The sequence below is a fragment of the Natator depressus genome, chromosome 13 (genome assembly GCF_965152275.1).
Source record: "Natator depressus isolate rNatDep1 chromosome 13, rNatDep2.hap1, whole genome shotgun sequence".
NCBI lineage: Eukaryota > Metazoa > Chordata > Testudines > Cheloniidae > Natator > Natator depressus.
The window spans coordinates 31,815,138-31,832,765 of record NC_134246.1 but is presented as its reverse complement, the minus strand read 5'-3'; the positions used below and the strand labels follow the sequence as shown (position 1 = coordinate 31,832,765).

The 17,628-nt window shown below is 46.0% G+C and overlaps 2 protein-coding genes across 2 annotated transcripts in view; one reads left to right on the top strand and one right to left on the bottom strand.

Moving 5' to 3' along the window:
- The window catches only part of CEP250 (centrosomal protein 250), a 297,988-nt gene extending 285,813 nt beyond the window's left edge, over positions 1–12,175 (top strand). Inside the window, exon 30 of the mRNA XM_074970437.1 lies at positions 12,166–12,175. The gene's annotated coding sequence lies outside the window, so the exon portion shown is untranslated. The remainder of the gene's footprint in view (positions 1–12,165) is intronic.
- LOC141997886 (arf-GAP with SH3 domain, ANK repeat and PH domain-containing protein 1-like) overlaps positions 1–17,628 on the bottom strand; it is a 103,495-nt gene that overhangs the window by 29,155 nt on the left and 56,712 nt on the right. Inside the window, exons 15-17 of the mRNA XM_074970438.1 lie at positions 17,403–17,536; positions 15,931–16,022; positions 11,852–12,038 (exon numbers count right to left, since the gene is read on the bottom strand). Coding sequence (XP_074826539.1) covers positions 11,852–12,038; positions 15,931–16,022; positions 17,403–17,536 — 413 coding nt within the window. The remainder of the gene's footprint in view (positions 1–11,851; positions 12,039–15,930; positions 16,023–17,402; positions 17,537–17,628) is intronic.

Genomic DNA, 17,628 nt, shown 5'->3' with positions numbered 1-17,628 from the left:
CCCATGTGGCACCGTATCAAGCGCCTTACTGAAATCTAGGTAAATTTGATCCACTGCATTTACTTTGTCTAAAAAATCTGTTACTTTCTCAAAGAAGGAGATCAGGTTGGTTTGGCATGATCTACCTTTTGTAAAACAATGTTGTATTTTGTCCCATTTACCATTGACCTCAATGTCCTTAACTACTTTCTCCTTCAAAATTTTTTCCAAGACCTTGCATACTACAGATGTCAAACTAACAGGCCTGTAGTTACCCGGATCATATTTTTTTCCTTTCTTAAAAATAGGAACTATGTTAGCAATTCTCTAATCATATGGTACAACCCCTGAGTTTACAGATTCATTAACAATTCTTGCTAATGGGCTTGCAATTTCATGTGCCAATTCCTTTAATATTCTTGGATGAAGATTATCTGGGCCCCCCAATTTAGTCCCATTAAGTTCGAGTTCCGCTTCTACCTCAGATATGGTAATATCTACCTCCATATCCTCATTCCCATTTGTCATGCTACCATTATCCCTAAGATCCTCATTAGCCTTATTAAAGACTGAGGCAAAGTATTTGTTTAGATATTGGGCCATGCCTAAATTATCCTTAACCTCCACTCCATCCTCAGTGTTTAGCGGTCCCACTTTTTCTTTCTTTGTTTTCTTCTTATTTATATGGCTATAGAACTTTTACTATTGGATTTAATTCCCTTTGCAAGGTCCAACTCTACTTGACTTTTAGCCTGTCTCTCTTTATCCCTACATGTTGGCAGCGTTGTCATAAGATTGACCTCTGCACTTTGAGAAATCTATTTTGCAAACTTGGCACAGATAATGCAGTACTTGATTTGCCATTTCTTCACTAGTGTGGCCTTTCAATTTGAGGAATGTTATAAATCGTTCAACTGGTTTTCCATCTGTGGGAGACACATATCTTAGTACAATACTCAGTTGATCAATATGTGAAAGTTCAGGTGTAGAGTCGACAGATAAACTGAAGTACCCAGCAGTACTTATTTCATCCACAATAGCTGAACGAACTTTGTCACTCATTAGACCAATGAGTTCATCACATATTGTGCTGGATAAGTATGATGGGTTACCTTTGCCCGCATTTCCATATTTTGAGATATGGCCTGCTAAAAATGGGCCAAACTGAGCCACAAACTCCAACAATCCCAAGAAATTTCCATTCTGCAATGATCCAAATGTGTCATTTGATCCCCGGAAAGGCAGACCATGTTCAGCTAATGTTTGAATAACAGCTACAACACGCTGCAAGACATGTTGCCAGTATTCACGCTCCCCTTTAATTTGTTCTTCCAATTTTTTCTGGTGCCCCCTGCTTTGCTGGTGCCCTAAGCACATGCTTAGTCTGCCTATTGGATAATCCAGCCCTGCGTGGGACCCAGTATCTTTCTTGGAATTCTGTTACCCCAGAGAGGGATAAAGCTAACTGGTGACCTGACCAGAGGATCAAGTCAACAACCAGCAAAAGACAGACTGCTATAGAGCAACAGTGCCCAGGTGAAACATTGGAGGTGAAGTGAGTAGAGACATAGTGCCCTAACCATTAGATGACTCCACCAGTGAGGACCATCCATTACAAGCTCAAAGTAGTCAACCACTAAATTCCATTGTATATCTTGGGGGAGAATCAGTTTGGTGTCCCCCAGGGGTCTGTACTGGGACCAGTGCCGTTCAACATATTCATACATGATCTGGAAAAAGGGGTAAACAGGTGGCAAAATTTGCAGATGATATAAAACTACTCAAAATAGTTAAGTCCAAAGCTGATTGCGAAGAGCTACAAAGGGATCTCACAAAACTGGGTGACCGGGCAACAAAAGGGCAGATGAAATTCAATGCTGATAAATGCAAAGTAATACACTTTGGAAAACATAATCCTAACTATTCATACAAAATGATGGGGTCTAAATTAGCCACTCAAGAAAGAGATCTTGGAGTCATTGTGGATAGTTCTCTGAAAACATCCACTCAATGTGCAGCAGCAGTCAAAAAAGTGAACAGAAAGTTGAGAATCATTAAGAAAGGGACAGATAATAAGACAGAAAATATCATATTGCCTCTATATAAATCCATGGTACGCCCACATCTTGAATACTGCATGCAGATGTGGTCACCTCATCTCAAAAAAGATATATTGGAATTGGAAAAGGTTCAGAAAAGGGCAACAAAAATGATTAGGGGTATGGAACAGCTTCCATGTGAGGAGAGATTAATAAGATTGGGACTTTTCATCTTGTTAAAGAGATGACTAAGGGGGATATGATAGAGGTCTATAAAATCATGACTGGTGTGGAGAAAGTAAATAAGGAACTATTATTTACTCCTTCTCATAACAAAAGAACTAGGGATCATGAAATGAAATGAATAGGCAGCAGGTTTAAAACGAACAAAACAAAACGAAGAAAGGGAAGTATTTCTTCACACAACGCACAGTCAACCTGTCAAACTCTTTGCGAGAGGATGTTGTGAAGGCTAAGACTATAACAGGATTCAAAAAAGAACTAGATAAATTCGTGGAGGATAGGTCCATCAATGGCTATTAGCCAGGAAGGGCAGGGATGGTGTCCCTAGCCTCTGTTTGCCAGAAGCTGGGAATGGGTGACAGGGGATGGATCACTTGATGATGACCTGTTCTGTTCATTCCCTCTGAACCACCAGAAGACAAGATAATGGGCTAGACGGACCTTTGGCCTGATCCAGTATGGCCGCTCTTATATCCTGCTTTCTTTAGTGAAGCTGAAGCAAAGTGCTTGCTAAGGAAGTATTTTGAAATTTCAACAACATTTTCCTTTTTCCTGCAGTTATACTTAAGTCTGTGGCTATAAGATGCATCAAATGAGCACTGCACCCATATGTTGTAAGTTTCAAATTCCTTTTTGAAACACTTGGAGGAGAGGAAGGTGATCAGGAACAGTCAACATGGATTTACAAAGGGCAAATCATGCCTGACCAACCTGATTGCCTTCTATGATGAGATAACTGGCTCTGTGGATATGGGGAAAGCAGCGGACATGCTATACCTTGACTTTAGCAAAGCTTTTGATACAATCTCCCACAGTATTCTTGCCAGCAAGTTAAAGAAGTATGGATTGGATGAATGGACTATAAGGTGGATAGAAAGCTGGCTAGATCAGCAGGCTCAAGGGGTAGTGATCAACAGCTCTATGTCTAGTTGGTAGCCGGTATCAAGCGGAGTGCCCCCAGGGTCGGTCCTGGGGCTGGTTTTGTTCAACATCTTCATTAATGATCTGGATGATGGGATGGATTGCATCTTCGGCAAGTTCGCGGATGACACTAAGCTCGGGGGAGAGGTAGATATGCTGGAGAGTAGGGATAGGGTCCAGAGTGATCTAGACAAATTGAAGGATTGGGCCAAAAGAAATCTGATGAGGTTCAACAAGGACAAGTGCAGAGTCCTGCACTTAGGACAGAAGAATCCCATGCACTGCTACAGGCTGGGGGCTGACTAGCTAAGTGGCAGTTCTACAGAAAAGGACCTGGGGATTACAGTGTATGAGAAGCTGGATGTGAGTCAGCAGTGTGCCCTTGTTGCCAAGAAGGCTAACGGCATATTGGGCTGCATTAGTAGGAACATTGCCAGCAGGTCGAGGGAAGGGATTATTCCCCTCTATTCGGCACTGGTGAGGCCACATCTGGAGTATTTCATCCAGTTTGGGGCCCCCCCACTACAGAAAGGATGTGGACAAATTGGAGAGAGTCCAGCAGAGGACAACGAAAATGATTAGGGAGCTGGGGCACATGACTTACAAGGAGAGGCTGAGGGAACTGGGCTTGTTTAGTCTGCAGAAGAGAAGAGTGACTGGGGATTTGATATCAGCCTTCAATTGCCTGAAGGGGGTAACAAAGAGGATGGAGCTAGGCTGTTCTCAGTAGTGGCTGATGACAGAACAAGGAGCAATGGTCTCAAGTTGCAGTGGGGGAGGTCTAGGTTGGATATTAGGAAAAACTATTCCACTAGGAGCGTGGTGAAGCACTGGAATAGGTTACCTAGGGAGCTGGTGGAATCTCCGTCCTTAGAGGTTTTTAAGGACCGGCTTGACAAAGCCCTGACTGGGATGATTTAGTTGGGGTTGATCCTGCTTTGAGATGACCTCCTGAGATCTCTTCCAACCCTAATTTTCTATGATTCTATGATTCATTATTTTCGTTTAGATTTCTTCTCATTTTAGCTATTGTGATGCTGAGCCAGTGAGGGTTAAGCAACCAGCTGACTGGCTGAAGTAAAAGAAACCTTTAAGGACATATTAGAAGAATACTGAAATGGTAAATAGGACCATTCCTCATAGATAGTTAGCAAAGCCATGTTAAATAGAATCACAGAACCATAGAACTGGAAGGGACCTCAAGAGGTCATCTAGTCCCTGCACTCGTGGCAGGACTAAGTATTATCTAGACCATTCCTGACAGGAGTTTGTCTAACCTGCTCCTAAAAATCTCCAATAATGGAGATTCTACAACCTCCTTAGGCAATTTATTCCAGTGTTTAACTACCCTGACAGGAACTTTTTCCTAATGTCCAACCTAAACCTCCCTTGCTGCAGTTTAAGCCCATTGCTTCTTGTCCTGGCCTCAGAAGTTAAGAAGAACAATTTTTCTTCCTTCTCCTTGTAACAACCTTTTAAATACTTGAAAACTGTGATCATGTCCCCTCTCAGTCTTCTCTTTTCCAGACTAAACAAACCCAATTTTTTCAATCTTCCCTAATAGCTCATGTTTTCTAGACCTTTAATCATTTTTGTTGCTCTTCTCTGGACTCTCTCCAGTTTGTCCACTTCCTTCCTGAAATATGGCACCCAGAACTGGACATGATACTCCAGTTGAGGCCTAATCAGCGTGGAGTAGAGCGGAAGAATTACTTCTCGTGTCTTGCTTACAACACTCCTCCTAATACATCCCAGAAGGATGTTTGCTTTTTTTGCAACAGCGTTATACTGTTGACTCATATTTAGCTTGTGGTCCACTATGACCCCCAGATCCCTTTCCACAGTATAGAGGACTAGAGGTCCTCTATACTGACTATAGACTAGAGGTCTTGAAATGTAGGCCTGTATTGTTAGAGAATTAGAAGTAGATATTAATTGTATTTGTCTGTGTTTACCTATGCCTTATTAGAAGTTCAACACTGATCTAATTAGCTTGTAGATGCTAAACATTGGTTCCTGTCTGTAATGTTTCATTACTATATTATATTGATTTAGTGATCAAAAGGGGATATTAAAATTTAGATGAAACTTGTGGTTTAATAATATAATTGTCTTTATTTCTCTTTGAAGTTTGTAGTAAACTACCTATAAACCGTTTGAATGGTTAATTGCCTTATGCTAATCAATTCAACTAGTTATTGGTATATGCCTAGGAAATAGAGTATTACTTCAAAGCAACAATGTACATTACCTATTCTTCACCTAAGGAATGGCTGCTGTGACCACTTGCTGCCAAGAGGCTTATCAGCTGCACTTCAGCTCTAAAGGAATTTTTGGCCCTGATCCTTACTATCTCAGATCTGCTTAAACTTGGTCAGGGGAAGTTGAAGTTGCAAGACTGAGGTCTCCATGTCTATTCTGGATTAGCCCGGCCATTCTTATGGAAGATTTGAACAAACTCTGCACATGGACTGCCTATTGTACTATATCTTTTTAAAGTAATTTCAGAAGGATTTCTACAAGGACTATTGATTAATCGCAGTTAACTCACACAATTAACTCAAAAAAACTAATCATAATTTAAAAAATTAATCACGATTAATTACAGTTTTAATCACACTGTTAAACAATAGAATATCAATTGAAATTTATTAACTTTTTTTGGATATTTTTCTCCATTTCAAGTATATTGATTTCAATTACAACACAGGATACAAAGTGTACAGTGATCACTTTATATTATTATTTTTATTAAAAATATTTGCACTGTAAAAAATGATAAACAAAAGAAACAGTATTTTTCAATTCACCTCATACAAGTACCATAATGCAATCTCTTTATTGTGAAAGTGAAATTTATTTTATATAACAGCACTCAAAAACAAAACAATGTAAAACTTGAGACCCTACAAGTCCACTCAGTCCTACTTCTTATTCAGCCAATCGCTAAGACAAACAAGTTTGTTTACATTTGCAGGCGATAATGCTGCTCGCTTCTTGTTTACAATGTCACCTGAACGTGAGAACAAGTGTTCGCATGGCACTTTCGTAGCCAGGGTTGCAAGGTATTTACGTGCCAGATATGCTAAACATTCATATGCCCCTTCATGCTTTGGCTACCATTCCAGAGGACATACTTCCATGCTGATGATGCTCATTAAAAAAATAATTCGATAATTAAATTTTGATTCACTTGAGGGAGAATACTATGTTTCCTGCCCTGTTTTACCCACATTCTGTCATGTATTTCATATTATAGCAGTCTCAGATGATGAGCCAGCACGTTGTTCATTTTAAGAACACTTTCACCGCAGATTTGACAAAACGCAAAGAAGGTACCAATGTGAGATTTCTAAAGATAGCTACAGCACTCGACCCAAGGTTTAAGAATCTGAAGTGCCTTCCAAAATCTGAGAGGGACAAGGTGTGGAGCATGCTTTCAGAAGTCTTAAAAGAGCAAAACTCTGATGCGGAAACTACAGAATCTGAACCATCAAAAAAGAATATCAGCCTTTTGCTGGTGGCATCTGACTCAGATGATGAAAATGAATATGCATTGGTCTGCACTGCTTTGGATCATTATCGAGCAGAACCTGTCATCAGCATGGACGCATGTCCTCTGGAATGGTGGTTGAAGATGAAGGGGCATATGAATCTTTAGCGCATCTGGCATGTAAATATCTTCCAATGCCGGCTACAATAGTGCCATGCGAACGTCTGTTCTCACTTTCAGGTGACACTGTAAACAAGAAGCGAGCAGCATTATCACCTGCAAATGTAAACAAACTTGTTTGTCTGAGTGACTGGCTGAACAAGAAGTAGGACTGCGTGGACTTGTAGGCTCTAAAGTTTTATATTGTTTTATTTTTGAATGCAGTTATTTTTGTACATAATTCTACATTTGTAAGTTCAACTTTCATGATAAAGAGATTGCATTACAGTACTTGTATGAGATGAATTGAAAAATACTATTTCTTTTGTTTTTTACAGCACAAATATTTGTAATATAAAATAAGTATAAAGTAAGCATTGTACACTTTGTATTCTATGTTGTAACTGACATTAATATATTTGAAAATGTAGAAAACATCCAAAAATATTTAAATAAATGGTATTCTAGTATTGTTTAACAGTGTGATTAATTGCACAATTAATCTTTTTAATTGTGCGATTAATCGCAAGGAATTTTTTCAATTGCTTGACACCCCTAATTTCTACATATCAGCAGCCTCACCATCTCTGCTGTGAAACTGTCCTAAGAACTTTATTCATATCTGTATGTATAATTATCTTTTAAAGTAACTCTATTTTCTTTTTAGTAATAAATCTAGATTAGCTAATAAAAACTGGCTGTAAATATGTATTTGAGTGAGATCTGAAATATTCATTGACCTGGTGGGTAATGTGTCCAATCTCTTGTGATTGGTAGAACTTTATATATGGTGAATAACGACTTAAATAACCCTCACTATATAGACTTGGCTGTCTGGGTGAGAGCCAAAGGCTGGATTGTTTAAAGGGAACTTTATTTAGGCTTCTTAGTAACCAGTAAGGTATTACAGAAGCTGTTTTGTTACTGACTTGGTGAATCTAATTATAAGAATAAACAACCAGTTTGGGGGATCATCTACCTTATTCTTTGCAGTTTGCTCTGGTTGAGTATTCTCAGTATAGTCCCTCCAGTGACCATGGTCACAGCTATATTTGCAGCACTGTCTGTGACAAAGCTACACACTTGACACTTGACTTTTTCTTCAGTTTGTTACACCTTGTATTGCTACTTCTTAAGTATTCTGCTGTATACGCATTTCCTGATGTATCAATTGTTTCTGTGAGAGACAACCTTATTGTATGTTGCCACACAAGCACATATTACTGGATCATTTTGTACACTGCTCATCAAGACGCAGATTAACGAATTTCCCATCAATGTTTTTTGCACACAATTCGATTTCCTTCCTATACACTGTATCCAGCACTCTTCCTGCAATGTCTGCTCTGCCAGGTGGAGCACAGCCTGGCTGTAATGATTGAATCATGTCAATGCAATGTTTGTTCTGAACAAGACAAAAGGAAAAATTTATTGCATAAATGAACTGAGCAACCTTTTCGTCTATGGAGCTTTGCTGGAATGTGCTGGTCCTGATGACAAATACAGCCATGGTTTTACGGGGGGATGAAGTCTTTTTTTTTTTTTTTTTTTTTTTGAGGCTGTCTGACATACGTTTAATTGTTGCCCTGCCGATGGTATCAGCAGATGACTCTAAAGTTGTAGACCTTGCAAATGACGGACATTTATAACCCCTCCTGTCTAAGCTGGGCCCTGAAACAAAAGGGTCAAGAAGTCACTCACTCATCTTTACTCAGTGCACTGTCTTTTTTAAAAAAGGGATTGTAAATGAAAGATTCCTCCTACTGAAGCTGTTTGTGCCTCAGTTGAAATGATATAATTTATTTTAAACCCATTTTCATAGGGAAAATAATTAATAAATCATAAGAATTATCTAAATCTATTTGAACTTTTACCTCTAGCAACATACCAAACAGCTTGGAAAAAAATTTAAATGTCAAAATTCATAAATGCCTTTCAAGGTTCCTCCCCCACTCTGAACTCTAGGGTACAGATGTGGGGACCTGCATGAAAACCTCCTACGCTTACTTTCAGCAGCTTAGGTTAAAACTTCCCCAAGTTACAAATTAATTTTATCCTTTGCCCCTGGATTTCCACTGCCACCACCAAACTTTAACTGGGTTTACTGGGAAATGTAGTTTGGACACGTCTTTCCCCCCAAAATCCTCCCAACCCTTGCACCCCACTTCCTGGGGAAGGTTTGGTAAAAATCCTCACCAATTTGCATAGGTGACCACAGACCCAAACCCTTGGATCTTAGAACAATGAAAAAGCATTCAGTTTCCTTACAAGAAGACTTTTAATAGAAGTAAAGGAATCACCTCTGTAAAATCAGGATGGTAGATACCTTACAGGGTAATTAGATTCAAAACATAGAGAATCCCTCTAGGCAAAACCTTAAGTTACAAAAAAGACGCACAGACAGGGATAGTCATTCTATTCAGCACAGTTCTTTTCTCAGCCATTTAAAGAAATCATAATCTAACACATACCTAGCTAGATTACTTACTAAAAGTTCTAAGACTCCATTCCTGTTCTGTCCCCAGCAAAAGCAGCATACAGACAGACACAGACCCTTTGTTTCTCTCCCTCCTCCCAGCTTTTGAAAGTATCTTGTCTCCTCATTAGTCATTTTGGTCAGGTGCCAGCGAGGTTACCTTTAGCTTCTTAACCCTTTACAGGTGAGAGGATTTTTCCTCTGGCCAGGAGGGATTTTAAAGGGGTTTACCCTTCCCTTTATATTTATGACAATGCCTAATAAAACTTTACTTTTAAACAGGTAAACTTCACCTAGGATGCTTGATTATACTGAGCCATAAAAGATCACTTCAGAAGTCCAGCAGTAACAGTAAAAATGTAATTGATAAATACTCCCACAACAAACTAACATACCAATTATATTCTGAACACAAATATATTGAAATTCATAAGCAATTAATCCACTCAAAACACAAATGTACGACAATAATCTAAGTAATCATTTACTAGCATAGTAAAACATGGCAGGCAGTCTGTAAGAATGGTTGCAAAAATAAGTTTACTAACCAGTTGATTCAGATTGGTCAGACAAGTCCACATCATCTTCAAAGGCATTGCCTTCTGAGGGGCACTTTTTAAATGTTGTTTCCTTTTGACAACCAGGCCTTGCGTTTCCTTGTCATGCGGTTTACATTTGACTCCTGTTCCCTTTTTACCCAGAGATAAAGGAATGTCTTGAAAATATTCCCAGATGGGTTTTTTTTAAAAGGAGCTGAAGCCATGGCAGGCTTTTCCCTCCAGTTCCCAGGTGTTGAAGTCAACCCAAGAGGCTGCACTCAGTTGAATATTTTCCCTTAGTAAGTTTCCCCGGTGGGTGGAGTTGTAAATATTCATAATCTGAGAACTGAGCCGATCAGAGCTCAGGGAGGGAGAAGCTGTAAAACAGGGGCATGAGGCCCCCTAGGTGGTTCAGGGAATCATTCTGGTGAGATATATGATGGTGTCTCCTGGAATCATAGGCTGGGTCCCAGAACCTGTCTCTTAAACCCAGCAGCAGAACCCTGGGCCCCCACAAGATCAGGCCCTCACCACAGTGCATGACCTATCATGCCATGTGCATAAATCTTGACCTCCAAAGTTCGATGTTTGTCCCCTGGTTTTTTCTTGATATAGAAAAGCAGCGGCTCATGGAATCAGCACATTTATTTTTATTTCAGTGTTTTAAGAAGAGATTATAATAAGTTTAGTCCTGAACATATTTTGTATTAAATTCAGATTTCATTGGAAAAGAAAAAATTATAATAATTGAAACAACAAAATAAAAAAATTCAATTTTAAATCGAAAAAGTCTGATTTTTTGTGTGTGAATCATTGGTTTGTACGCACCCTGGCAGGACGCCTGGCACGCTGCTGAGCTGATTCTGAACAGCTTTTCAAAGAGCTTTTTGGTGAATACCAGGAACTTGATGAAAGTGCTGAGAACGAGCTCTGAGCCTGCTGGGTGCTCTGACAAAGGGCTTGCCCACCTTGAAAGGCACCATCACCGGGTTGGAGACCCTAGCCAAGTCTCCAGAGACCAGGAAAATGATATGTCAAAACACTGCACTGGGGATCAGTTAAAGTTGCTCAACAGAAAATCTAAAGATGATGGAAATGCGAAGTGAAGCCATCCAATGGAACCTTCCATCTGCTCAGCCCAGAGCCGCCGGCTCCCCACGAGCACAACCACACACGCCAGAGAATCAACCCCAACCCTAGCTCTGCCTCTGCTTTCCAAAGCTCTCACCACCTCAAAGCCAGCAGCCCTCTGCTCTCACCACCCCTTCTGCTCAGGTTTGGAGCCAGACTCTCAGGAGGAGACAGGCATGCCAAGGGATGCTATCTGCAGCGCACCCTCGCCTGAAACAAAGCACAGTGCTTTCATGCACTAATAGTACAGCCGGTGTGGCCAACTCTCCCAAATTCATCACAGTCACGGCATTCTGGTCCCTGCTGAAGCCAGTCTCATGATGATAGAAGCTGCAGCCTTAAGACATTTTAGATGGCCTGGGGGAAATCCCCCTCTGAATGGCTGCTTCCCACTTCCCCACCTCCTGGGGAAGAACAGTCAATCATAGCTGCTGCAGGAGGCAGGAAAGGAAGAAAAACAGATGGCAAAGAAATTGCACATCTACCAAGAGCCTGTGCTTCCTGACAGGGCCAGATGGGGGCACTGCCTCTGGAAAGCCAACACAGGTGCGAAAAGCAGCAGGAGCAAGAAGAAAGATCTGAAACCTCTGACCTAAGGTAAGAAAAAATGGGGCCGTGTAGTCGCAGGCACTGGAGACAGAGAATCCAGACCCCTTTGTGACTCTGGCCCCGACCAGAGGTGTGGGGCCCCTTACCCCATGCCTGTGTGTCAGCCCCTTATCGCAGGCCTGGTGCCTCAGCACTGTGCCCCATGCCCGTCCCCTCCAGTCAGTGACATGGTCCCCCTGCCCCAGTCTGCACTGTCCCTGCGTGGGCTGCTCCTTTCCATCTACACTGTCTCTTGGGGCACCCAGCGCAGGGCCATCCTCACCTGTACAGGCTCCAGAACAGGCTCACTTAAATCCACCTTTTCGGCATAGGCCTGGAGCAATGTAAATAAGTCCCTCCACCTGATGGCTTCCTGTAGCTCCTGGCGCTGGGCAGCTGGGCTCCTACACCTCTTCTTGGCATATTTCCTCTCGACATACTTGGAGATGATGAAATCTTTCCGAAGGGCCCTGGGGTGGTGCCAGCATGGGAAGAGAGTTAGAATTCACACGGGAATGCGCAGGCCCTGGAGCACGATTGCTCCTGCTCCACTCCTGGGCAAGGTAGGCATAGGCTTGAGGCTGCCAAGGCAGGCAGCCATCAGAGAGGTGGTGCTTCCCCTCCTCTCCTGCTGCTGGTTCCTTCTTCCCTCTGCCCCTCCTTTCCTCTTGCCCGGCCTCCTACCCTCCTGCACCACTCCCCAGATCCTGCTCCAGAAGCACTGTCAACTCTCGAGATATTTGGTGCTGTCTTAAACTACAGCTGCTGGAGTCAGGTGATTATGTGAGAATCTGAGTTTCTATCCTTCAAAAGTCAGTTTCTGGCCACTGGAAGCCATGTCCCACATGTAAGCAAAAGGCCCACAAATCAGAAGGCAAAGGACATCATCATGATTGGTATGGAGAAAGTAAATAAGGCAGAGTTATTTACTCCTTCTCATAACACAAGAACTAGGGGTCACCCAATGAAACTAGTAGGCAGCAGGTTTAAAACAAACAAAAGGGAGTATTTCTTTACACAACGCAGTCAACCTGTGGAACTCTTTGCCAGCAGACGTTGTGAAGGCCAAGACTATAACAGCGTTCAAAAAAAGAACTAGATAAATTCATGGAGGATAGGTCCATCAATGGCTATCAGCCAGGATGGGCATCGATGGTGTCCCTAGCCTCTGTTTGCCAGAAGCTGGGAATGGGCAACAGGGGATGGATCACTTGATGATTACCTATTGCGTTCATTCCCTCTGGGGCACCTGGCTTTGGCCACTGTCGGAAGACGGGATACTCGGCTTGATGGACCTTTGGTCTGACCCAGTAGGGCTGCTCTTATGTTCTTATCAAATGTTATCATCTTATGATATCTGGGCTTGACACATGATTTTGATGTGTCAGGTTAGCAATGTCACCCCAGCTCGGGAGCACTCTGTAGATTTCTCCATATGGATTGCAATGTGCTACACTAAGGCATGGTGCTGTGAGGTGAGGAATGGGCAGGGCAGGAGTTGAGGGGGGAGCAGAACACCAGCATGGTGCACAAGAGCACATCAGCCCCTGCTGCTGCCCTCTGAACAGGTGGGTTTCAGGGGCTTTCCCCAGTGGCAAGCACTGCGGGTCACAGAATGGTGGAAGCTAGCAATGGAGACACCTGCTGGCCCTTCCAGCCTGTCCCTGGCCAGGGCAGGATTGTTCCCCAGGGTTTGTTTTCTAGCATTTTGTCCCATCTAATTTTAAATATCCAAGTCATGGGATTCCTGCCCTGTCCCCTAGGAGGCGCTTGCATCACCTCATATAGCTCACCACCAGGGGGCACTTCCTGAGATGCAGCCTCTCTTTTCTCTCTCAGTTTCCACCCATTTCCCCAGGTTCTAGCCCCACAGATCACACTTAGACCATCCCACGCCTAGTTGTGTGTGCCCCCCAGACAGTCTTGCTTTAGCCACATTCCTCAGACTGAGCTCTCTATTCTTTCCTTATAAAGCAGAGCCTCTCACCTCATGGCTGGTTCCATTGCTCTCAGGCTTTTGTCTATATCTTTCTGACAGGGCAATTCCCAGAGCTGGATGCAGTGTTTAGGGATTCACAGATGTTAAGGCCAGAGGGCCCATTAGCATCATCTAGTCTGACCTCCTGCAAATACAGGCCAGAGAACCCATCCAGGGATTCCCAGATCCAGCCCAGAACTTGTGGTTGAGCTAGACTAGAGCTTGAAGGAGACCACCAGCCTTGACTTCAATGTCCAGAGGATCTCAAGAGGTGCCAGTGCAGTCGTCTCCCTGGTCTGTGGTTGACACTATGACACTCTACACCCCAGGGGAGCACCCTGTAACCCCCATATTCGTCATTTATCTATGATTGTGATACTGCATATAAAGCAGGCCATGTAAGGTATCATGGGAAAGGTTATGATCTGCTGAAACCCACTGTTCCATCTAAATATGAGTATCATTAATGCATATGAAGTTATGAGAATTGTGTTGCATGGCTGTCACTTAAATATACTGTGGGTTTGGGAAGTGCCCAGATACTAGCTTCCCAAAGACAATAACCCGGGGGATAACCAATGCCCAGACGGGTGTCAAACAACCATCAACAGACATTGTCCAGCCAGGAAGCTACAATACAATGACTCACTTGCACAAGGCCACACCAGGGAAATTGCTCAACCTTGCCTGGTGACTCAGCAATGCCCACCGGACATGCCTGGACTTGTGTCCTCCAAGGACTAAGGGTATAAAACAGAACATAGTGGCCCCATGCTTGGCCTTTTCTCCTCCCCTCACCTATGCTGCAAGCAACAAGGATGCTCAGAAGACAGAAGATTTCAACAGAGGAGACTGGCCCAGGTTTAAGGGACAAACCTGTATATTAAGAACGGTGAGATCCAGTGGGGGTGAGAACATTGCTTGATCTAGTGTGATAAGAGTTAAGGTTGAGGCTGACTGTTTATATTTTATTTTCCTTTGGTCACCACTCTAACTTTTTGCCTATCACTTATAATCACTTACAATCTATCTTTTGTAGTCAATACATTTGTTTAACTGTTTATCTTTACCAGTGAGTTTGCCTGAAGTGTTTGGTAAATGTGCTCAGGTTTACAAAGGCTGGTGTATATCCACTTCCCACTGATGAAGTGGTGAACCAATTAATAAATTTCCATTGCTCAAGAAAGGGTCTCGAGCAGTGCAAGACGGTATATTCCTGAGGTACTAAGCTAGGAGCTGAGGGAATCTGGCTGCTGCCTTTGTCTGTGTGATTCGTGAGTGGCTCTGGGACCATTCATGCAATCTAGCTGGCTGTGGGGCTCCACATGCAGTTGTACTGAGTGATAGCCCCTGGAGGGGTTTGCTGCTTGTCACCAGTAAAACATTGTGAGAGACAACCCAAATTAGTCAGTTGAGGGGGCACAGCGGTCCCACAGTCCCAGGTTGTACCCCGGGGTTCCTGTCACAGACATCTTTATCCAGGCAGCCCAGATTCCCTTGGGGCACCTCAGTGCGCTGGAAGCACAGTGGAATTTGTTGACTGCTCTCCCTGCTAGCTCTCCAGCAGCTGTTCCTGTTCCCACCTGCTGTGGGCTTATTTGGTGTTATTTCTCCCTAGAAGTACAGTCTTGTATTTTTCCAAAATGAATCTCACCTTGTTATTTCTACTGTGTGTTTCTACTCCCTTTGTTGGATTTCTGCCCTCACTCACACTGGACCTGATCCCCCTTTGGGCTGCACCTGTGCACAGTGGCTGTAAAATGCTGCCATTCCAACTCAGTAGCATCCACCGCTCACCATGCCCTGGGGCCCACGACCTACTGTGCCCTGGGGCAATGCGGGGCTGATCTGAAATGTAATCGATGTGAAGAGCATTACTGAAGAGTTGGCACCAGAGGGTATGCCCCTCCCCATGACACCTTCCCATGTGGAGGAGTGTTTTCCAATGCACTCAGCATTGGTCTAACTGCTCTCATTGACACCCAGGGAAATCTACCAGTAACATTAAAGGGAAGTGGGCACCCATGCCCCAGGCAGCTTTGGAAATCTCAGCCCTGAAGTCAGTCACATCCCGCCTGCTTGAACTGCCTCTCTGCTGGGTCTGTCCTTGTTAGATGCCCAGAGCAGTCTGGGGAATCCTCCAGAGAGAAATGCTGGCTGGCTCCCCCATTCCCATGACTGAGCGTTGCTGAGGAGAGGGCCATGGACAGGGTGCACTGTGACTCTCCCACCCCGGAGGAACCCAGGCATGTGTTCCAAGAAAACAGGGAGGGTGAAAACAGGTGCGGGAGATAGGCTAAGCACCCCAGAGCTCCACAGCTAATACCCCAAAGCCCTACCCAGAGACGTTTGTCCGGGCTCCGGGCTCCTGAGAAACGACTTACATATCACTGCCAGCTGTGGGTTTCAGCAAAGGGCTGGGGAGGTTGGCTTCCAGAATGTCGTTAAAGCCAGAATTGCCAATGTTCTTAGCCAGCTGCAAAACAGATAAGCAAGAAACAAGTTGGCGCAACGTACAGCGCCGTGCTGAGAGCTGGGAGCGCACGCCAGCCAGTGTACCGGGGCAGGGGGGGTGCTGGACAGTAGAGCCCATGGGCAGGGGCCAGGTAGGCCTGGGCACAGAGAGCCCGCCTCTCACCGTAAGCTGGCCCATGTTGTAGCTAGCTCCTGTCTGTGCAATGCCCTATCCAAGGTGCAGGCAACAGCAGAGCAGGGGGGCGCCCTAAGGGTGTGCCTGTGGGTGGCAGTGGAGCTGGCTTGTGCCCTGAGGGAGCGCAGGGGGTGGCAGAGCAGGGGGCAGGGCGCTCTGAGGGAGCACACGTGGGGGCAGCGGGGGGGGGGCGCTCTGAAGAAGTGCACATGTGGGCGGCAGTGGAGCAGGGGGGCGCCCTAAGGGTGTGCCTGTGGGTGGCAGTGGAGCTGGCTTGTGCCCTGAGGGAGCGCAGGGGGTGGCAGAGCGGGGGGCGGGGCGCTCTGAGGGAGCACGCGTGGGGGCAGCGGGGGGGGGCGCTCTGAAGAAGTGCGCATGTGGGCGGCAGCGGAGCAGGGGGGCGCCCTGAGGGAGCGCAGGGGGTGGCAGAGCGCGGGGGGGCGCCCTGAGGGAGCGCATGGGGTGGCAGAGTGCGGGGGGGGCGCCCTGAGGGAGTGCAGGGGGTGGCAGAGCGCGGGGGGGGCGCCCTGAGGGAGCGCAGGGGGTGGCAGAGCACGGGGGCGGCGCTCTGAGGGAGCGCAGGGGGTGGCAGAGCGCAGGGGCGGCGCTCTGAGGGAGCGCAGGGGGTGGCAGAGCGCGGGGGGGGGCACCCTGAGGGAGCGCAGGGGGTGGCAGAGCGCGGGGGGGCGCCCTGAGGGAGCGCAGGGGGTGGCAGAGCGCGGGGGGGCGCCCTGAGGGAGCGCAGGGGGTGGCAGAGTGTGGGGGGGGCGCCCTGAGGGAGCGCAGGTGGCAGCAGAGGGGGGGCGCCCTGAGGGAGCGCAGGGGGTAGCAGAGCGTGGGGGGGGCGCCCTGAGGGAGCGCAGGTGGCAGCAGAGGGGGGGCGCCCTGAGGGAGCGCAGGGGGTGGCAGAGCGCGGGGGGGGCGCCCTGAGGGAGCGCAGGGGGTGGCAGAGCGCGGGGGCGGCGCCCTGAGGGAGCGCAGGGGGTGGCAGAGCGCGGGGGGGGGCGCCCTGAGGGAGCGCAGGGGGTGGCAGAGCGCGGGGGGGGGGCGCCCTGAGGGAGCGCAGGGGGTGGCAGAGCGCGGGGGGGGGCGCCCTGAGGGAGCGCAGGGGGTGGCAGAGCGCGGGGCGGCGCCCTGAGGGAGCGCAGGGGGTGGCAGAGCACGGGGGGGGGCGCCCTGAGGGAGCGCGCATGGGCAGTTCCCTACCAAGAGCTCGGAGGTTGCAAGCTTGTCCAGAGACAGCGACTGGATGCGGGAGTGGTGCACGCCCAACTCTCGGTGAATCCCGGAGCACTCGATGCAGATCAGGATGCCCAGGTTAATGGAGAGCCAGCTTGGGTCTGTTGGGGAGACAGCACATTGCTCTGATTAGCACCCTCATCCTGCCAGAGGTGCTGGGCAGTCAGGGGCACAGGGTGGGGTGAACAAGACA